The sequence below is a fragment of the Mauremys reevesii genome, linkage group 2, assembly GCF_016161935.1.
Source record: "Mauremys reevesii isolate NIE-2019 linkage group 2, ASM1616193v1, whole genome shotgun sequence".
Classification (NCBI taxonomy): domain Eukaryota; kingdom Metazoa; phylum Chordata; order Testudines; family Geoemydidae; genus Mauremys; species Mauremys reevesii.
Window position 1 is genome coordinate 29,867,610 of NC_052624.1, and position 22,857 is coordinate 29,890,466.

General features: G+C 40.6%; 1 protein-coding gene across 9 annotated transcripts in view; it reads left to right on the forward strand.

Annotated features, from left to right (window-relative positions):
* Window positions 1-17,044, forward strand: part of ARHGAP12 (Rho GTPase activating protein 12) — a 142,225-nt gene extending 125,181 nt beyond the window's left edge. For all 9 annotated transcript variants that reach the window (XM_039524543.1, XM_039524545.1, XM_039524546.1 and 6 more), the window contains 7 exons: window positions 2,373-2,475; window positions 3,474-3,593; window positions 7,182-7,280; window positions 9,594-9,671; window positions 13,736-13,870; window positions 14,791-14,893; window positions 15,424-17,044. In XM_039524543.1, coding sequence (XP_039380477.1) covers window positions 2,373-2,475; window positions 3,474-3,593; window positions 7,182-7,280; window positions 9,594-9,671; window positions 13,736-13,870; window positions 14,791-14,893; window positions 15,424-15,598 — 813 coding nt within the window. In that variant the 3' untranslated portion in view covers window positions 15,599-17,044. The remainder of the gene's footprint in view (window positions 1-2,372; window positions 2,476-3,473; window positions 3,594-7,181; window positions 7,281-9,593; window positions 9,672-13,735; window positions 13,871-14,790; window positions 14,894-15,423) is intronic.
* The last annotated feature ends 5,813 nt before the right edge of the window (window positions 17,045-22,857 follow it).

A 22,857-nucleotide genomic window follows, 5' to 3' on the forward strand; every position in this document is an offset into this window, starting at 1 on the left:
TAACTCCTTTCTTCACAGACCCACAGGATAATTTTGGGCAACTGCTCATCTACCCTGAGGGCTTTCTCCTGGTTAACATGTATATGGTATGAATGTTAATTAAGAGTTAGGGCTGCACTGTCTCCAGTATGCAGATGGTCTCAACTTTGTCTTCCTCCTGTCTGACCCATGGGCCACAAGTGAGTGGATTACCCATTGTTAACAGTTTTCAATTTAGCTTAGGGCTAACTTGATTGAGATTTAGTCCAGACAAGAATGAGGCAGAGCTTGTTTGGCTGGGGGAGGCAACCGATAAAATTAGCTGAGTTTATTTCAGCTCCCTTGATTATGGGAATATGTTTAGAGCGCTCATGCACGTTCCCGGACAAGAGTCTCTTCCACGCAGTGGTGTGAGTCTCCTGTCCAGGAGCATGCGAACTGCTTGCCCACACTAGTGTGACCAGGGACAGCTGCCAGTAAGCCTGGTGCCCACCCCAGTGGGAAAGGTAAGGGGCATGACAGCCACACCAGAGGAGCTGCCTGGGCTGGGCGCCGGCTCCTGCAAGCGGCAGCCTGATACGCTGCTGCTTTCACCACTCCATTTCCTTGTAAAGCCCTACAGCTCCACAGATATCTGCTTTAAATCCATGGATATCTGCATCGTCAGGTATAAATTTTGTATCCGCTCAGAGCTCTAAATATGTTCCCATTATTGGTAACAGTTGTGAAACCTGGAAACAACACTGGATTCACAGCTGGTTCTGGATATCCAGATAGCAGCAGTGGCCAAGAGTGCTTTTCCCTCTGTGGCTAGCTAAAGGGTTCCAACCTCTTTCTGTTGAAGACCTCATTACATATATCCTAATCTTTGGCACTTCAGGATTCAGTTTCTGCAATATGCTGTACAAGGGACCATACCCAAATACCATTCAAAAACTTCAGCTAGTACAGAATGTAGTTGCCCATTTGGTTAGTGAGGTGTCTAGGAATGAGCATCTTACACTTGTTCCATGATGTCATTTGAATTCCAGTTAATTTCTTGGTGAAGGGTTTGGCTTTAATCGGTTTAGTCATAAATGGTTTGAGATCAGCCAAGGATCTGAATGGAAGAGGATACTGGCCAAGTGTTCTCAGAGATCCTTATCTCTGGTAGCCTTCCACTGTTGTAATGAGAACTTGGTATATTGATATTCAGGGCATCCTGGACAGTTTATCTGTTCTCCTAGGCTTTTGAGAAGGCAGCAGGGAATGAGGAAGGGTTAGGGTTAACTTCTAGCCTTTTTGAATGGATAATTGATTTAATTGCTGGATTTGTAAATATGTTTGTTGTACATGTGACCAGAGCATTGATTATTGTTGGGTTTTTTTTTGTTTGTTTGGTTTTTTTAATAAAAATGTCACTTTCCTCAAAAATAAGGTGATGCACATAGAGGCCTTGAAATAGTGTGGAAGTCAAGTCTAAAACAGTCTTGTAAGTATGATAGTTATGAAGTAGAAGTACATCATTCCTGGAATCATGGAGTAGAGTACAAGGAACAGAATATGGAGATGTTACACTAAAGCCAACAAGAGCACCCTTACCAAACTGCTAATATTTCTGGAATTGTGTGTTCTGTCCAGGTATCACATTGCAGGTACAGTTTCACTGGGGCTTTGGCAATAGCCCTTGGATTAGTTGGAATTTATGCCTGATTGTAGAAAATAATCCACACTGATTACATCTGAGTGAGCTATTCACTTTAACATGCTGAGAGAACACTGACATTAGCAAACAGGGTTAGGCTTTCAGAGGCTGACAAGATCACTATATCAAATTATCTTTGGTGTGTTGTTCTGTCACTATGCCTGACAACGCTTTGCTTTGCCAACAGGCATTTCCAGTTTCTGCCATAGAAGATTGCTTCTTATATATAGCCATGGCTGACAAAGATAGGGAAACTGCTTCATGTGCTCTTCGTGTACACCCTCCCCCTCCCCCCCCAACTAAGCGATTTTGTGGTGGAAAACATAGTTAGAATAGTGAACAGCCTACCTCCACATGAAAGAATATTTTATATATGGTTGGCTGGTTGATGTTACAGAATCTCAGCAGGGCGGGTATACTACTTGTGTTTTGACCTAATGATTGTCCAGTGACATTTTCTCTGTTGGGCCTTGTGAACAGATCCTGTAACTGTTAAGGGTTAATACTAGTCTTGTTGATACAAAAAAGAATATTGCTTACAAGACGATGGCATCTGATTCCAAGAAGTTACCAGTTTAATATTTTTAAAAAGCATATTTGTATTATAAGACACTCTATGGATTATGGTTGTTAATAAAATATACTGTTGTCTGTTCTGAAAACTGTCAAGCTATAAGAGAATTAATCAGTGTCTTTTTTTAATCAATAGGCAGTGGAGTCTGATGAAGCATTCGAAGATGATATACCGGATTCCCCAGGGGTGGAAAAACAAGACAAAGAGAAGGACCATAAGGACTCCAAGAAACTTCGTTGTAAGTTAAGCTAATTCCCAGTAAAACCTTCATTATTAATATCTACCTGGTTAAGATTGGAAATAATATAATTTAAGCAAAAAGAACATTTAGGGCATTGCAGTTTAAAACAGCTTAAAAGGATAAACAAATTAAATATCATACAAAGTTAAAGTTTTCCAAACAATCCTAACTGCCCTGTACGCTACCAGTGTACAATCCATATACTAATTATTATAACCACTTTTCAAAAATTTGAAATTTAGCTGTTTGGTTTCATAAAGCTTAAGCTTCATCAATTGTTTTTTGTAAGCTTTGCAAGATATAAGAGAAGTACTTCATAATTTGAGATTGAAATTTTTGTAGTTCACTTGATTTTTGATAAGGTTGAGTGGAAGAAAAATAGTTTGCTGCTCTAGAATCCAGGACTAGTGAATAAAATGAATTTGAAGTTTCTATACTGAACAATTGGAGAGTTTTTTAAAGTTAGCAGATATATCAATAAGTGAAGATCCCTTCTTTAAGTTTCATGTTTTTAACAAATTAACCTGAAACTTAAAAGGCACTGTCAAATGCACAGAATAAACAAAGTGATCAGGCAAACATTTCACTTCTAATTATTTTAACTGTGTAAGTAATTTCATATCAAGGAGGTTTGATGCAGGATATGAAGTTTACAAATCTAAGGTAAAAAGCCTGACTTAGAAATAGTACAGTTGTAGTAAATTGTGTATGTGTATATGGCAGTGTTGCAACTAATCCTTTCCCTTGCAAGCTCCTCTGAGAAGGGACCATTCTTGAGAGTTTGGAAAGTGCTTGCATAAATAAAAATATATAGAGAGAGAATAGTTTGCACTGTATATTTTAATGTGTTAGAATATACTGTTTTGTTCCTTGAAGCATTTGCCAGTTTCAGATAAGTTTTTTTTCTTGTATTGTTCTATGGCAAACTATTAGCTACTTACATTTAGTAAGTTTGTTTTTACATTTCTATATTAAATTTACTTTTTCTTTTTTAGCAATGAAAATATCTAGCAGCATAGATTCTTCAGAACAGAAGAAGACAAAAACAAAGCTGAAGAAATTTCTTACACGACGCCCTACATTACAAGCTGTTCGAGAAAAAGGCTACATTAAGGGTAAATTATCCTTATTTCTTCAGGAAACCTTTTGATAAGCTGAATTTTACAATCATGTCTGTAGCAGAGCAGGAATTAGTGTTGGAATTAGTGTTGTAGAGGAAACCAGCCTTATAACGTTAACGACATTTGACTGAAAATGAACCAGTTATTTTTGTAACAGATGGCAGATGTGATAGTTTCAGTTCCAGGGTAGGTGTGTGTCATTCTTTCAACAGCCCTAGTGGTCACCAGATTCAGCTACAGAGAGGAAGTAATTTTCCTATTATAATGGACAGAGGTGAAGGGATGGGGTGGATGAGGTCCCAAGAACCCACCGGGCCTTGGGCAATGCCTATGGAAAGCAGAATCCTTTTTGTTCTGCACTGTCAGCTGGCAAGCTTGGGAGGCCAACACTCCTTTGTTTGCAAACAAAATGATCTTACAATGCAGAGTTGAACACACGTAGATTCTCATCTGTTTCAGAAAGGGATCTTGTAGTATGCAAGGTACCAGACAGCCATGTGCTATTCAGAAACAAGTGAAATACCTAAGCCAAACAGGATGAGTTTAAAGAAGTCCTAACTTAAAATTTCTTTACTCTTGGTCAATTTGTTTTTAGCTTTAATATTTCTTAAATTGACTTATTTGATCTTTTCCAAAAAGTAGTTCTAAAATGATACGTCTTTGTATCAGACTTAAGGCTACATGTACACTACGAGCTAGGGGTATGATGCCCAGCTCGTGTACATGTACTCGCACTAGCTCTCATCTGTGCTAGGGTGCTAAAAATAATAGTGTAACTGTGATAGCACAGGCAGCAGTATGTGGTGGCATGGGCTAACTGCTCCAAGTATGTACCCATGGGATTGAAGCAAGTTTGTACTTGGGGCAGCCAACTTGTGCCACTGCTGCCCATGCTACCCTGAGATTTTTAGTGCGCTAGTTCAAAAGAGAGCTAGCATGCATATGTATATGCAAGCTGGGAATCTCACCACTAGCTCGTAGGATAGACATACCGTATGAGTTGCTAATTAGTATGTAGTGATTCCAATATGACATATACTTGTATAGATTTTCTAGATTTAAAATTGTGAATGAAGGTTTAAATATTTAAACCATGAGTTCATGTAAGTTATTGATTTGATATTATTCTAGACTTAATTTCTTATGGTCCAATATATATTGCACTGCTTCATAATTAAAAGTCCACTAGGTACAATAAATATAGTTATAGCTCAGATCAGTAGAAATATACCAGGCCAAATTCTTCTCTGACATTAAATCTGTCAAATTTCATGTATTTCTACCAATTTGCTTAAGTAATAGGAGCCCAAACATTTCTAAATATGTCATACTTCCAGATCATAATTACAAAAGTAAATTGTGGGATTTTTAATTGTTTGGGATGGAGGGAATTATTCCCAGACTGCAGCTTTGCATTACATTTTATAATTTGGAACTGACTTTATGCACTGTGTGTAAATTTCTGAGAAATTAGTTAGTATGAACACTGATCCAAGTTGAACTGTGTGCGCAAATGCAATGCTGGTGTTTGGATCTAATAAAGTGTTTTTATTTAAGGAGCAAGCATATAAACTTCAAAAGTTGGTGCTATTAGTATATTTTAAAATATAAATCTGCAATTCTGCATTATCCTTGTGTAATGAGTTATACAGAAGCTGTTAATTAACAGACACAAAAATGCAAAAGCTTTTACAAAAGAAAGTGTAGTAAACTACAAAAGCAGTGATTAGAATAAGGAAAATGTTGAAAAAACAATATCTCGGAAAACACTGGAGAACAGCATGCATTCATTATAGTAACTGTTTTTAAATGAGCTTTTACTACATGAAAAAAGTACAATTAAGGAAAATACTTTGAAGATGCAATGGAAGAAAACATTAAGAGGCACAGTGTGATGATTAATACCCATAACCCTCTAGGGATATCCCATTATGCTCCAATGATGGGAAACTCTTTAGCACTCGTGTCAGTAACAGGAGGCCACTTAATTTATTAAGAGCTAAAACGTGCTTGGTGCTGTGCATGCTGCGCAAACAAGGGCAATCTGTGGTCCAGGGAGAGCTTTCAACCTACAACAGAAAGAAAAGGAACCTGGGGTACCCCAAAGAGGTTAAACACTTGAACACTTGAACACTTGAAAGTGTGTATTTTTTGCATGTGTTTGTGGGCCTCAATGAAGAAATGAATCTTCAGAAGGATTTTAAATGGAGAAGTGAAATCTGGTGGACTTGAATTAGGAAGCTATTCCACCCTTGAAGCACTGTGGAAGAAGGCATGAAGATGGGGGCATAGGAAAAAGACAAGGGCCAACATCATTGGCAGAGCAAAGGGAAATGCAATGTACAAACACCAGACTATGGTTGCAGTTTCAGCTCTGACATGAAATATGATAAACGCAGACTCTCTAGTATATTGCTGAAGAATTTAAATTGATGCATTGCAAGATTCCTTGTTATACAGTAGCATGCATCTCACTGGCCTTATGTTGGTTTTCTTTCTGTTTTGCTGTCAAAACCTGTCCCCTTCCTTTATTTTTGTTACAAGCTACTTTTGATGACAAAGCTCAAAAACTGCTTGAGTCTCTTACTAAATAACTTTGTCTATGGGTATCCATGTCTATGCCACAATCCTGCAATTGGATCACCTGTGCAGAGTCTCACTGAAGTCAATAGGGCTGTGCACTGATACGAGGATCCACCCTTATGGGTCCGATTGCAACATGAGGGCACTTGTTATAGATCTGGACCTCTGTTTATAGGGGTATACTAAGTTAAACAGGTAGATGATGTGAAATATTATTTAGTAGCTTTTTTTAAAGTAACATTACAAATAATGCCAAAAGTTGTCATTTATATATTCCTTATTGGTACTCCCTATCTCCATACAAAAAAGTTGGGCACAAAGATTACAGTAAATATATATTGTATAATCCTGTGATTATTCATATGAGTGCAAAATACACCCTAAAACATGCAAATCCTTTAAGGTCCCTTCTTACAGTAACTATATGCCTGACATTTTGTAATAATTCATCGGATGCTGTCAAAGTGATTTCTATAGATGAAGCATTTAAGATACTTCAGGTCTGAGAGCTATAACAAAACCTAAAATACCGTAGGTGGATAAGTAGGTATCTTAAGAGGTTTTATACTTCCGCCCATTGTGATAGTAACAGATTTTACTGAAGTTCATTGACATTCACAAGGTCATACATTGAGTTGGTGGCAGAGAATTTAATAAATTAGTCTTTTAACTTCCAATCCTTTACTCAAATAGCCAGACATGTCGGGCCAGATTGTCAAGAGTGCTCAGCTCTCGCAACTGGAGGTGAATTTTCAAGCATTCAGCACCCAAAAGTTACCATTGCTCCTCAGGGGTACTGAACTCTTTTGAAACCTTGTTGGGTATTGAGTTCTTTTGAAAACCATGCCCGTTGCTTCTTGTTACCCAATGTGGTATTGCCATATATTCTTGGTATATCACTGTTGTGCATGAACTAGTTTTATCCTTTGAAGCTCATTCAGCTATAAATGAGGGTTTGTTTTTTTGTTTTTTTGTTGTTTTTTTTATACTTGATTCCAGATCAAGTGTTCGGTTCCAATCTCACCAGCTTATGTCAGAGAGAAAACAGCTCGGTGCCAAAGTTCGTGAAGCTGTGCATTGAACACGTTGAAGAACATGGTAGGGTGAAAATGTTCATCTCTTGGTTTTTATCTCCAAATCTCTGAGAGTCAGTATCTAATTTTGGAAGCTTAATTCTTATCCTGTTGGTTTCCAAATGACTGGTAACTGAGTACTGTGAAGTCTGAGGCTTATAGCTGGAGTTATAGCAATAGGATGTCAACAGCTGGGAAGTAGGGAGAGAAGGGAACCTGAACTAGTATCCAGTGAGTTCGTGGCTAGGAAAGATTAGCAAGATGGAACTGGGAACAGCTCATCATATTTGGGGATGGGATTGTTGAAAGGGACCTTGTCAGTAGGTAACTAATAAAATTGCTTCTTTTCCTTACCTATGTTAACAAAACGCTATTTGCATTAAAGACTGTTTCTCCTACAAGTTCATTTTAGGGACGCCTTACCTGTGTAAATACAGGGAGAGTCAAGGCCTTCAGTTAACACTAAGTCATCTGAGATTCCTTTAGCCAGTTACACTGATAAAACTTGGAAAATTTGCTTGAAACTGCTCAGATTACCAGATTTCTACATTTTATGTGATTTGTTCAAGTGCCCTGATTTTGTTGAACACGTCCTTCTCTTTTCCTGTTGACAATAAGAGAAGGCAAATCTCTCTTACTCAAGTAGTTAAAGTGAGTCTAGACTGAACGTTAAAATTTTGGAAAGTCTGGGGTATAAGATGACACAAGGCTTCTGCATTTTATATGTATAAAAACTTTTAGATAACAGTGGCTGCATATTTATCCCCACCCTGACTTGTCTCCTTGCTTGTCGTTTGCTTGTTGTTGTGGTTGTTACTAGAACTCTTACGAGAGTAGTATTGCAAGTGGGTCACTTACTCCCTTGTAGTGAAACTATTCCCATGTAGTGGCTGATGCTAAAGATCAAAGTTGTGTGTAAGAGAATCTACCCACCCGTCTTTTTGGTGCACCCCACTTCCTTCCCACCTTACATCTGGCACATCACATTCAGGGCCTGAGTGGGAGCTAAGGGTAAATGTTGCAGGGCAAAATAGGTGCCCTCCATGGGGGAAGCAGCTACAGTGAAATAATATGGTGCAACTTGTAGCCACCCTTACTGCTGCTGTCTGGTGACTCAGTGCAAGAAGGAAGAGCAGGAACTGGTTCTGCTGTCCTCCACCCAACTCCAGAAGCTGTACTGGATGTGTGTTTTCTGCATTGAGATAGGGCAGCAGTGAAAGAAGCAAGTTCTCTTTTACCTTAAGGTGAACTGATATGAGCAGCTTCTTCCCTCCTCTTTCATCTCCATTCCCCAATCCGTTATCCCTTCAGAGAGAGAGAATGGCCAATAGATGGTGGTAGTAAAAGGTAGTGGGGAACAGATGGCTGGGACAGATGGTACTGACAATTGTGCGCCATATCTCCTGATGCTTCTGTTGCATCAGGATTCCCTGTGGATGGGATTAAGGGAGTTGTTGAATCTCGTCTTTGCAACACTCATATCAGCCAACACAATGCACTGAATTCATGTAAAGGTTATGAGCATCGGTAGACAGAAATCCTTCTTGTCTTCCACACTTGACCACTTTTGATCTTCTGCAACAGCAGCCAGTGAGAAGTAATTTTTCTCCTTTTGCCAAATCCAGTGTTTTCTTTGAAACTATAAAGATGTTAACATGTGGTAGGGATGGAGGGGATATCTGCTTGCCATGAGAAAGTAAGGGAACAGGGTGGAATTAAACACACATGAAAACTCATAAACCAGTGGAATGGGTGGTATCAGGTGAACCTGGTCACCCACTATCAACTTTGAGATGTTTTCCAGAATGACTGACTTAGCTTGGTATAGTCACCATACATTTTGGTAAATATAGTATCAGTGTGAAAGGAAAACCTAAATCAAAAACTCTACAATCCCACTGCTAGTATTTTAGGATGAATGGAGGTATGAGAGAGAGCGAAAGCGCGTATATATATGTTCAAGAGAGAAAGTGAAATCCTTCATGTACTAAGCATTGGTTGTGCTAACTAAATATTAGTGTGAGATTTTAAAAAACTAATTGGAGGGTGGGCCCCCAGCCGTCATTGAAAATCAGTGGGAGCTGGGCACCTCACTCCTGAAGACTCCTTCACATTGTCTGAGTACACATCACATTTTAGACATTATTTCAAGCATAAGTTTTGCAGTGGCAAGATACTAGTCAGCAACTAGCAGATAAGTAAATAGTTTTCATTGTGACAAGAGGTTTTGAAGTTCTCCAGATGGTGGATTTTCTTTTTGCTAACTCGAATCTCTAAAATGAGCAGACTGACACATTTAAGTATCTAAAAAAATCTACATTTTTAAAATTTGTTTTAGGATTGGATGTTGACGGGTTATACCGAGTTAGTGGCAATCTTGCAGTGATACAAAAGCTAAGATTTGCAGTTAATCATGGTAAGTTCCATTCTCCAACTGTATTATCAATTTGAAAATATATGCAAGAGTATTTGTCAAAATTGCTAGAAAGTTCTTCAGATTATGCATTGATTTTTGGTCCATCTGTTTAAAACAATATGATAACATTTCATGAGAAATATCTAGGAGTTTTCAAAATGAAAATGCTATTAAATAGCAGCTTCTGTGCTCTTCAAGGTGGGTACTGTCTACATCTGTTCATACAGTGCCCAGCACACCAGAGCCTTGGTCCTAATTGAAGCCCTCTAGTCACTCCTGTAATAATTCTGAAGCAACGTGTGGCATGGCAGTTTAAAAGGAATGACACTCAAATAGAATATTTCTATATCTTACGGAAAGCAAGAGAAAAAGTATTAAAAAACCCAGCAACCTTATACTAGCATTTAACATTTGTCTATCCTTCTGACCTTGGGTAAGAATCTCTATTGTGCCCTTAGGCAGTCCAGCAAAAGACTCTCAGTCTAGAGCAAAGGTGGGCAAACTACCGCCCTGGGGCTGCATCCAGCCCTTCAGACATTTTAATCCAGCTCTCGAGCTCTAGCCAGGGAGCGGGGTCCGGGGCTTGCCCTGCTCCATGCATGCTGGGGCTCCACGAGGCTCCCGGAAGCAGCGGCACATCCTCCCCGCCTCCTACACATAGGGGTAGCCAGGGGCTCCACACACTGCCCCCGCAGCTCCTATTGGATGGCAACCACGGCCAATGGGAGCTTCAGGGGCAGCGCACAGAGCCGCCTGGCCGCGGCTCCGCATAGGAGCCGGAGGGAGGACACGCTGCTGCTTCTGGGAGCAGCTTGAGGTAAGTGCCACCCGGAGCCTGCTCCCCTGACCCCTCCTGTGCCCCAACCTGCTGCCCCAGCCCTGATCCCCCTCCCGTCCTCCGAACCCCTCGGTCCCAGCCGGGAGCACCCTCCTGCATCCCAACCCCACCCCAGAACCTGCACCTCCAGCTAAAGCCCTCACCATCCCCCCCTGCACTCCCAACCCCCAATTTCTTCAGCATTCATGGCCCACCATACAATTTCTGTACCCAGATGTGGTCCTCGGGCGAAAAAATTTGCCCACCTGGCCTAGAAGGAGAGGGGATTCTAAAGTAGCTTTAAGCCACCTTTGCCCCTCCCAATCCTTTGCTGCTCTGGAGGCTGAAGAGGCTCGTTTTATAATTTAGGTAAACCAATGGGCCTGTCTGAGTTACAGCAACCTCCCTAGGACTGCCTTATGGGCTTAGTGCTGCCCAGAATCTCCGCACCGCTGTGATCTTACACCAGGGTTGGGAGTGCAGGGGGGACGGGACGGTGAGGGCTTCGGCTGGGGGTGCTGGTTCCGGGGTGGGGTTGGGGTGCAGGAGGGTGCTCCCAGCTTGGACCGAGGGGTTCGGAGGGCGGGAGGGGGTTGGGGCACAGGAGGGGGTCAGGGGAGCAGGCTCTGGCTGGCAGTGGGTCATCAGAATGAAGTCTTTCAGGTGTCTTCCACAATGCCTGAGCTGGGAGGATTCTCCCCCAGACAAATATGGAGCTCTTAGAGCCCCTTTACACTGCTCCAACTCTTCTCCCTGTTTTTGTTCAAGTAGATGCAGCCATGTATTCCTCTTAGGTGCATGCATATCCAGGGCACCGGAATCGGAGAATTTTTGCCTAGCAGAATCTGTAGAAGGGAAGTGCTTGCACCTTGTTGCCATAGCCCCTCCCCTGGCTGAATGAGATGGTGCCACTCCGACCCCCCTCAGTTCCTTCTCATGGCCTGTTTGATTTGCAGATTGCTCACCAAACAGACTCTCAAGTGGTGAGGGATCTTGATCTGAAGCAGCATGTGGTCTGCTTCGGCACCAAGGCCCTTGTCAAATCAGAGGTTGCCCTGGGGTTCTGAGAATATCTGCTGCACCTTCGGTTGTCAGGTCTTGCACTTAGTTCATTGAAAGTGCATCTGGCCGCAATATTGGCATTTCATCCCACTCATTCAGGGAAGAGCCGTCTTCTCCATTGCCATGGTGGCAAGATACTTAAAAGGGCTTTTACATCTCCATCCTCTGGTCTGAGAGCCATTTCCTCTGTGGTCTCTTAACTTGGTCCTAGCAACTTTAATGGGACCTCCATTTGAGCCCCTGGCATCTTGTCTCTTTCTGATTTTGTGTCCGAAAACTACATTCCTGGTAGCGATAACATCCACAAGAAGAGTGTGAGAGTTGCAGGCTCTCATGTCAGAGCCGTCTTATACACAATTCTCGAAAGACAAAGTGACTTTAGACAAAAATTTGGGGTGTGGCCGTAAAGTTTCTTCTCAGTTTCATTTGAACCAGGTGGTATATTTACCTGTGTTTTTTACTAAGCCACATTCATCTCCATACATTAAATGTCAGGTGATGTCTAGCCTTCTATCTGGACAGGACGGAAGTGTTTTGTGCTTCTTCTCACCTGTTACTGCATCTTCCAGAGGATGCAAGTTTTGGTCAGGCGATCCTACAAATCTTGTTTAGGTAGACTCCAAGCCCCGCCTTCCGGGGGATACTGCTTGTGAGTCATGTAAGTGGAATACATGGCTGCATCTACTTGAAGAAGAAGGAACGGTTACTTACTGTAGCTGTGGTTCTTCAAGATGTGATGCAGCCATTTATTCCACAACCCACCCTCCATGCCCTCTGCACTGGAGTCTCTGTACTGCACTCCAGGTGCTCAGTGCAGTGGGAGTTGGGGCGCCGCTGCCAGGGGAAGGGCTACAGCAAGAAGGCGTGCGCGCCATCCCTCTACGGATACTGCTAGGTAAAATTATCTGGCTCTTGCATGCTGGGTGTGCATTGTAACCTGTGGGTGCCTTCTTCAGTGCCTGGAGACACAGAAATCAGTCATGGAGGATTTTCAGCAAGGATTGCAAAGGGTCAGCCTCCCCACAATCAAGTCCAAAGGAACTCAAAGAATTAACTTAATTCTTAAGTACCAACTTTTAAAAATCTTATGATAAAGAAACATAATAAATAATAACTACATTTTTTACAACATAACATGGCTACCTTATAAGTCACACATATTATCTTCACAGTTATACAGAAACATAAAACAAAACAAAACAAAAATCTAAACAGGTCAGTCCCCACAGAAAAACAGTGAGATGAAACTCAGAGTTCCCAAAAGCTTAGGTTGAGTTTACCTGAGTTTCAGTTAGTCTTCGATCACCAAATTTATACAATCTGCTGAGTTAAAAGCAACATCTTTGGAATCCATGCAGACTCTTTCTCTGCTGAAATCAGTATTAGCCAGTCAGCTGATTAAAAACCCATATACTTGTTTGAGCAGTTGGTTAAACAAACCAACCCTGTTACAAGAAAAATACAAAACAGCAATAAATGACTTTGTCCATTATCACATTTAAAGAAAAGTTGGTGAATCATACTAGTTGAGACAATTTAACTAAAATGATTTGGCTAAAATCAAACATTGTTCAAAGTATACGATTTAAAATAAAAAATTATTTTTCCCTCCCCATTTTCCCTTTCTGTAATTAACATTGCTAGGGCTTCCCTGTTGGAGGGTTAACAGTATCACTAACCTGCTGCAAAATGCTTTAGAGTTAGAGACAACAGCCTGCTTTTCTGTTCCTGGGCTCAGCTTCTCCCAGCCCACACAGAGCAACATGGCCTTTTGTAAAGCAGCTGCCCTCACTGCTTGCCCTCATGGAATCAGACTCTAGCAATAGGGAACCTATTGAGCATACCCAAAACTACCACACCCAATTCCAGAAACGTCTGGATGTGGAGTACTAAGTGTGCATCCGCCTAGCAACAATGACAGACACAACTCATACCTTCTCACCCACCAATAGATCTCTTAAAGAGATATCTCCCTATTAGGCACGTGGATTACATGCACACACCTAAGTGGAATACATGTCTGAATCACATCTTAAAGAACCACAGTTACAGTAAGTAACGTTTCCTCTGGTCCCGTTACACTGGGTAATAAGAATCCCATTCATTGTTCAACTTGTATAGGAAATAAGTAATTAATGATGAACACCTACTAGATTATAGTAATCATTCATATGCTTTCTTTCAGATGAGAAATTGGACTTGAATGACAGTAAATGGGAAGATATACATGTCATCACAGGAGCTCTAAAAATGTTTTTCAGAGAACTGCCAGAACCACTCTTCACATATAATCATTTCAATGACTTTGTCAATGCAATTAGTAAGTCCATAAAGCATGCACAGAATTTTCATAAATCATAAATATTTAAGTATGCACGGTGCACTTAATTGTAATATGTTCTCCTTTTCACTATTTAAAAAGGAGAAATTATGATATTTTGTAAAGGTGTTACCTTATATGCAGTTGTGGTGTAGCTATGTCAGTCCCAGGATATTAGAGACAAGGTGGGTGAATGGTCCTTGAAATATGCTAAACAATCTGTTCCACCTTGTATTTAGTTATGAAACTGAGTACATTTCCCAGACATGAAGAAGAGCTCTGTGTAAGCTCAAAAACTTGTCTCTTATCAACAGAAGTTAGTCCAATAAAACAGTGGCTCTCAACCAGGGGTTCTGTGTACCCCAGGGGATATATCACCTCATCTAGATATTTGCCTAGTTGTACAACAGATTACATTAAAAAACACTAGCAAAGTCAATACAAACTAAAATTTCAGCCAGATAATGACTTGTTTATTCTACTGTATATACTATACATTGAAATGTAAGTACAGTATTTATATTCCAGTTGATTTATTTTATAAAAATGAGAAAGTAAGCAATTTTTCAGTAATAGTGTGCTGTGACACTTTTTTATATTTTTATATCTGATTTTGTAAGCAAGTAGTTTTTGTGTGAGGTGAAACTTGGGGTACACAAGACAGACTCCTGAAAGGGGTACAGTAATCTGGAAAAGTTAAGAGCCATTGCAATAAAAGATATTATCTCACCCATCTTGTCTCTAAGGTGTTACCTTCAGATTATCAGTAATATTCAATATGGCCACCAGGTGGCAATGTATTACTTAATATCAGCACTGTAAAATTGTTTGCTTCATTCAGTTTTTGGTAAATTATATGCTACTGAAATTTTAAATAAAAATATTGAATTTAAGGTGTATCTGCCTTTTATCTTTTCCAGAACAAGAACCAAGACAGCGTGTTCATGCTGTCAAAGATTTAATTAAACAGTTGCCAAAGCCAAATCAGGATACCATGCAGATACTTTTTAGACACCTCAAGAGGTGAGTAGTAGAAGGAAGAGAAAGTCTTAATGTACTGCAGTACTCCCTTAAAGCTAGGGTGACCAGACAGCAAGTGTGAAAAATCGGGACGGGGGTGGGGAGGCACCTATATAAGATATATCGGGACTCTTCCTATGAAATCAGAACATCTAGTCACCCTTTTTAAAACTGAGTGATCAAACATTAAAAGTCCTCGGGGAAAGTTCTAATCATGTTTCCTTTGATGTTCGTTGTGCTTCATCAAAGCAAAACACTTGTCTGTGTTTATACAAGCTTATGGAGAAGCAAATCCAACTTTTGGACAGTGTTTTTATTAGTTGTGCTTTAGCTGCGAAAGCTGTAGATTATAGGGACAGAGCTAGTGTCAAATATATTTTAAACAACGAAAGTGATTACAATAGTGGCATGTTTCATGAATAACAGTAAATATGGAATAAATATTATGAGGAAATACTGATTTGATTTTGTTTCTCTTCTCTGTTAACACATTATTCAATTTATTTTAAACGCATATTTTCTTTTTTCCCCAGAGTTGTAGAAAATGGAGAAAAGAACCGAATGACTTATCAAAGTGTAGCAATAGTTTTTGGACCAACTCTGTTAAAGCCAGAGAAAGAGACGGGTAACATAGCAGTCCACACTGTTTACCAGAATCAGATTGTAGAATTAATTCTGCTGGAACTGAACTCCATCTTTGGATGCTGAAGTTTTCTCAGAGTTAAAACTGAAGATATGAGTTGGCAACAGATTTCCATCAGAAGTCAAATCTCTCTGTGTACATGATGTATTATGTTTGTGGACCAAGCGATAGCTCAATTTTGCACTTTTCAGTAGGATGGGAGGGAAGAAACGGGAGGAGTGTTTGACCGATTTAATTGCTATTCATGCAAGTTGATAACATTTTGAATTTCTTTATAATTCACTTATTACATTGTGAATATTTCAAAGCCTGTTTTAATAATACAAATTGCAATTCTAGTATGGGCATATACACTGGATTTCTTGGTGAGAAGCTAAAATTAATCTCAGACTGGATAATCTGGAATGGATTTTTTTTAAAGGTTCACCACTTGGTAGAGTGAGGAAAACCCTATCAACTGGCTTCAAAAATGTTTCTTGATACTTTTAGTGACAATAAAATTTCATCTTATGCTTATGTACTGAAACCTGTGTGGATCCTGTCAGCAGGGATTCTGCATGTAGTGTGACTGTCTTTAAACTAGTGCTAACAGTGGCCAGTGTGGTTTACAGTAATTCAAATAATCCCTCATTTGAGGCTTTTTTTTTAAACTGTATTATATAGCATCCTTGCTGGATCTTCTAGTTGCTTGATAGAGCAGGATCCTATTATTTCAAACACTGAACTTGTAAGAATATCCAGCAGAGGATTTGTTCTGTGACATATTAGAGTTTTATTTAATACACGCATCCATTTTTCAGGGTATTTCTTGGGCTACATTTTGTGCTATACTGAATTGCAGTTAACAATTCTAATTAAATACCATCATTATCTAATGCTGTACTGAGTTCATGGTATGATCCTGTGGTAGTGAACATTTTTGGATGTAAATACAAGCTAAAGACTGAATGACCTTTAGCTTATGTACATAATTCAGTTGTTGTATAGTCTCAAAGTACCTTCTAGTTGCACATTTCTAATCATGGTTAGATTAGCTACAGGTAGTGTAACACTTCCAGTGGAGGTCTAGGTTTCCTCAGATAAACAGGTTACTCAAAAAACTAAACATGTGCACTTTTAGATGTTAATTACATTTGCAGGCAAATAATTGTAATGCAAATGGTACTGGAAAAATACTGTGTGCTTGCTAAATTGTTAATGCACTACAAGAGGAGCCTTTTAGGTTATTTAATATGTACAGGATACATTAGAGAAATGTATTACAGATTCTAACATTTGCAAATAATGGAAACGTTCCAATAGATGTTTGTTGGAAATAATGACATAATGCTAAATTTGAGAATTTCTTTTTACATTAATAATGTAGATTAATTTGTAAAATAAATTTGGTTTTGGAAGAATGTTGTTATAGGGAGCATGGTCTACGAAGATTTTTAAATGTATTTTTTTAGGCTAACTGCTGTACCTGATATTTGTTATGTCTAATCTGAATAAAGAAAACTATTAGCTAATTTGGAGTTTGCCAGTCCAGATTTGGATGACTTAGTCCCCTGCTGAATTTGCAAACATTTCCAAATATTCAGTTGTCTGACTGCCTGAAATGATATTCCCTGCAGCAGAGATTGTGCTGTGGTTAAAAATGGCGTGTCTGTCTGAAACTTTTAAGAATCCCCCCTTTCTTTCAAAAGTAGTTGGACTGTATGATGAAGATGGGTATTTTATAGGTTTAAATTTGCAAATATTTATAAGTATTCCACACAAGTATGTTTGTCGTAATGTTTGATATATTCCACACACAAACCACCTGCCCACAAAAGGAAAGCAGACAAGTGGTGAAATTATCCCATTTGACCTTTGATCTTTTATATGTTCAAGGTGTGAATTCCAGCAGCAGAAAGCTTGCTTGAAAAAGTCTTTGTAGATAAAAGAAGGGACGACTAATCTTGTGGTTTTCGCACTTTATTTTTATTGTGGTAGTGGTGAAGTCTTGCGGTTTGTTGCAAAACAACTTCGTTGAGAATCGTGATATCTATAAATCAATGTTGCATTTTCAACCTCCTGTTGAGATTTAAAAGTACAATTTCTTTTTTGATACTTGTTCTGAGACACATCATTGTAGTAGGAAATATAAATGAAGTTGAAATTTGTTATAGTTTATTCAAATCCCAATTTAAAAAAAAATCAATTTCCTCTGAATAGCATTGTTTAATTCCAGATCATGTTGTCTAAGTGTTGCTGTAATCAAAGTAAGAAAATACCTGTTTTGAATATCTTCTTTGAACAGTGAGGAATGTAACTTTCCATTATATTCCCAGAGAATTAAGTATTTGTTGCTACATAATACAGTATAACTTTTGTGCAGCGAGTGATATGAAAGCTTTAAGTTGCTAATTTTTAGTTTGGGGAGATGGAAATACTTCCCAAAAAATCCAGATAATGTGGCAAGAGTTAAACACGTACTGCAATCAACAGAAAAATAAAACTGATCTACTTGATGGTAAAGGACAAGCATACCAGCTAGAAGTTTTGTACATTAGAACCATGGCAGTTTGTTTACATATTTAACATCTCTTGCTTCCTTTTCAAATCCTAGTAATAGAAATAAGCTTGTAGCAAATGGTGTCTTCCATGTCTAGCATTAATCACTTGCCTTGCTGCTTCCTGAAATTGGCATACCTTTAAGCTTAAGGGCTTTATTTTTACATTGACTATTTCAAAGTTAGTATGGAACAGAACTGATGAAAGCTGAGCAGCAGAAAAGGTAAAGGTAACAATTTACATTTTATAAAAGTTTTATCTAATGTATAGAGCCCAAAATAAGAATAAAAATGCATAAAGAAAAGTGAGTAGTCATAAAAGTGAGAGTATAAACTTGATTTTTTTATTAAAACTGGAGACATCAGTATACCAGACTTACAGCCTGTATCCCCACTGTGGCTATGCACTGGGGTTAACTTGTTTTACAAACTCAAGTTTTGTCCCATGGGCAATAGCTGCATGCCTCATGGAGCTGCTGTATATAGTAGTACTAAAGAGTGACATTTGGAATAGCTCAAGCTTGGTATTGAGGAAATTTTGCTGTAGTTACTGTGGATCAATGAAGAGAACTGGGCACAGATACAGACTACTTTAATAAGTGTATCCAACCTTGTAAATAAAATAGTTTTCAAATTGACCTCACATGTCCTTCTGTTGATTTTAAAAAAAATCTCTTGAATTTAATCAAGTCTTACAAACTGGCAAGACTGTCCTGAACTTTAGCCACCATCAATTGAAAGCCATGATTAATTCCCCCTTTATTGAACCCTCTGCATTATGACATGCAAATCCTAACAGCCTGTGGTAGAGAAGATGAGTTAGAAAGTATTGTGCTGTCTAATTAAAAGTTCAGTCTAACACAGTTAAATAGCTAGACTTTTGGTAGTTAATTGCAGAATGCCACTTTTTGTTTCCTTTAAAGGAAACAACTTTATTCAGACACAGAAAAGAGCAGAGATATTTTGGAATCAATTGGTAATTCATAAGCCATAAACTCAGAACAGGCACAGTCAGACATTCTGCTCTGAAGAAGGGAGGTGCAGAATATCTAATAAGGCATTCTGCAAAGAGAAGGAACTTCCTCTGAAGAATCTTAATTAGTCTCCACAATTGCAAAGTTTTGTGGTCAAGCAGCTGCTGAGGCTGTATTCTGCTGGCTTACAAAGTAGCCCTATGTGATTACGGAACTTAAATGAACATTTTTCTTCAAGGCATTCTCGTAAACAGAGCACTTGTAAAACAAGATAACACTGTGACAAAGCAACATAAAAGGCAGTTGGAGGGGACCTGGCCTCTTTTGGTCCCCTTTTCCCTTGAGAATCAAATGGTAGCTCTGATATTAAAGATCTTGCAATTTCCCTAAGTTGGCCAGCTTCACTGTTCAGAGAAAAATACATAAAGACACTTAGAATGATTTTTGTGAAAGAAAATGAGTGCCTAATCTACCTGCAGCAGCCTTGAAAATATGTGTAAATCAGCAATTCTTAAATGGAGGCTTAGTTTATGGATGGGATGAGATTCCTTTTGGGAAAGGCCTTGGTAATGAACAGGTGCTACTTTTAGGATTGTGTCCTCCTACTGCATATTCCACAGAAATGTAGCTTATTAGGAAAACAAAAAGAGAGATCGCTGGTTTTGGCTAAGTAATATTAGCTGCAGGATTCTGAAGTTGACAAAACGGAGATAATGAGAAAGGGAGGGGAGAGATCAGACAAATAGTCCAAAGCAATTGAAGTACTGGAGATGGAAGAGCCCAAAACAGACAACTAGAAAGAAACTGGAGAGCGGTAGACTGGCCAGGAAGCAGAGATCTGAGCGAGCCACATTGCATGGAATTCTGCTCTTTTCTGTCAGCCAGCATATTCTGTGTAAAAGCTACACAGCTCATGAAGACCCGTCTCTATAAACTGACTGGGGGAGGGTCTCCTCTGAAGCTGTGGGGGAAATTCTGCTGCCCTTATCTCCTAGTATGGAAGGATTCAGTTCTAAGCAGGCTATCTTCTCTTTCCAGTCCTTGGTTTTGCTTTTTTCAGTATGTATATGCATGTTTTGCTTACTATTAAGAAGCCTAATTCTGAGCCCAGTTTGTGACGCCAGTGCACATGAAGCTGTGCAAACTGGCTGACCCTGGGAAAGGTCTGACAGTGTCATTAGGCTGGTGGGAAAAGGAACGTAAGCTAACTGGGAAGAGCAGCTCAATGAAATAAGCTCCCTCCACACATCCCCATCATTCTTCCCACCACGTGTTTCTGGAACTGCAGTAAATGTCTCCCAGCCTCAGCATGTGCAGTAGTTTCTGCAGCTGAAGAACTTTAGAAGATATTATTTATCTGCCTCCAACTTTGAGGCCCACTATCTACCCTTAGCAAGAAGCAGTCTTGACTGTGGCTGTTGTAGCTCAGCTCCCTGGGGAAAAATTATATATATATATATATATATATATATATATATTATATATATATATATATATATAAATAAAAAAAATAAATAATTGGAGATATACCAATCTCCTAGAACTGGAAGGGACCTTGAAAGGTCATTGAGTCCAGCCCCCTGCCTTCACTAGCAGGACCAATTTTTACCCCAGATCCCTAAGTGGCCCCCTCAAGGATTGAACTCACAACCCTGGGTTTAGCAGGCCAATGCTCAATCCTTGAGGGGGCCACTTAGGGATCTGGGGCAAAAATTGGTCCTGCTAGTGAAGGCAGGGGGCTGGACTCAACGACCTGAGCGATTCCCTCCCCCCTGCGCACACGCACACTACCTTCCAGGGCTTCGCACACCTTGCTTTCTCTGTTCAGGCTAGCATAGGCACACACCAATCCCCAAATCCCCACTGTTCCCTGCAGCATCCAATACCTGTCACTGGATACTCAGTAATTACCAAAGGAAGAGCGCAGACTGTCCTTGATACTCACAACCAATTACTCTGTACTATGTGGGGAGCACAGCTACAGACCCACACAGTACAGAGCAGGTACCCTCCTTCAGAATTGGTGTTGCATATCACCTGGTGAGAATTACATGCAGTCTGCAATGCGTGCCAGCACTTTAAAGGACCGCAAGAGTAGTGACAGTCGCCTGCATATTATAGTAACAGACAAAGGGGAGCAATGTCCCAAAACTTGTGCTCAGAAGCACTAAAATTGTGGAATTGGTGTATCCAACATGACATCAACAGCTTGACCTCTTACCTATCTGGACACCAGAACACCATGGTGGACTCACTGAGCAGGAGATTCGCACTTGGAGTCTTGTGAGAGTTAGACATGAGCCCTGCAACTGCTAGGGATTCCTGACCATAGATTTCTTTGCCACACTCAAAAACTCCAAATGGCCACAGTTCTGCTCAAGAGCAGGTCTGGGTCAGCTGTCTTTGAGGGACGCCTTTCTCATTAGATGGGATGTACTGGTTATATGCCTTTATTGTTCGAAGTGCTTCACAAAATCAGGTGGAACAAGCCACAGTCATTCTCATAGCCTCAATGTGGCCATGACAGACTTGGTACCCATACCTCATGCACATGGCAGTCTGTCCACCAATCACCGTACAGTTGACTCTACACCTCTCGCAGGACACAGGCCAAATCTTCCATCCCAGTCTAGAACGCCTCTATCTGAAGGGGTCACTCGCAATAAAGGATTTTCACTTGAAGGTTAGACACCCACAGTATGCATGCAAGTCTCCACCACTGTGATGAGATTATACCCCTACCTGAATCTAATGGGAAGGGCCCAATTCAGGGGAATTGGTTGAATTGGCCTAAAGCTGGTCCTGCCCGCACCTTCCAGTGGCCGGCACCGCTCCCCATCTAACAAACAGAGAAAGGCCCAGTCTAATCAGCAGTGTCGAGAGAAAGCAGGGGGAGAGGCTAGACCTACGTTGGGCAGCCCCAGTTCCCCCCCCCCCCGGGCCCCAGAGTTCCAACTCATGTCAAGCGGAGCAGCCTGGTTGTGTCGACTCAGGTCTCTCCGGATGCCCTGCCGGTGGCCCGAGACATTATGACTCTGCAGGTAGCCGGGGCACCACCAGCACCCAGGCCGTGTTGTAGAGGCAAGCCGCCGCTGGGCTCTAGACCGTCAACCCCGACCCGACGCAGATCCCAGTCAGAGGACCGCTCTTGGGCCTGCTCAGCGTCCTGTCAGGGCAGAGTCTTTGACGGAACCCAACCAGACAACCTAGTGGGTGACTAAAGTGGAGGCCGGAGTTCCGTACTGGCCTCCCCCGTGCTGGATGACAAGGTTACAGCCCCACCCACCTCCACACCACAGGAGGACTTCAGGGCTCACCAGAAGCTACTGAAGTGAGTAGCGTCGAGCCTCCAACTCCAAGCTGAGGAGATGGAGGGACTCTCAGACTCGCTCTTCAATGTCCTCTCGCCTTTGGCCCCAAGCAGAGTGGCCCTGCTGCTGCATGAAGGAGTGGCTAACATTTCCAATGCCCTCTGGCAAACGCCAGCCTCCCTTGTGCCAATATCAAAGAAGGCAAAGCGCAAATATTTTGTGCCCACGAAAGGGCACAAGTATCTCTATACCTATTCGGCCCCCAACTCCCTAGTGGTGGAGTCTGTAAATCATAGGGAGAGACAGGGTCAACCAGGACCCACACCCAAGAATAAGGACTCTATAAGGCTGGACTCATTTGGTAGGAAACTTTATTCATCGTCCAGTTTCCAGCTCCAGCTGGCCAACCACCAGGCCATCCTCAGTCGTTATGAGTTTAAACTTGGGGGGGGGGGTCACTGCCGAAATTTGAACTCTCCCTTCCAGAATGTGAAAGGAAGGA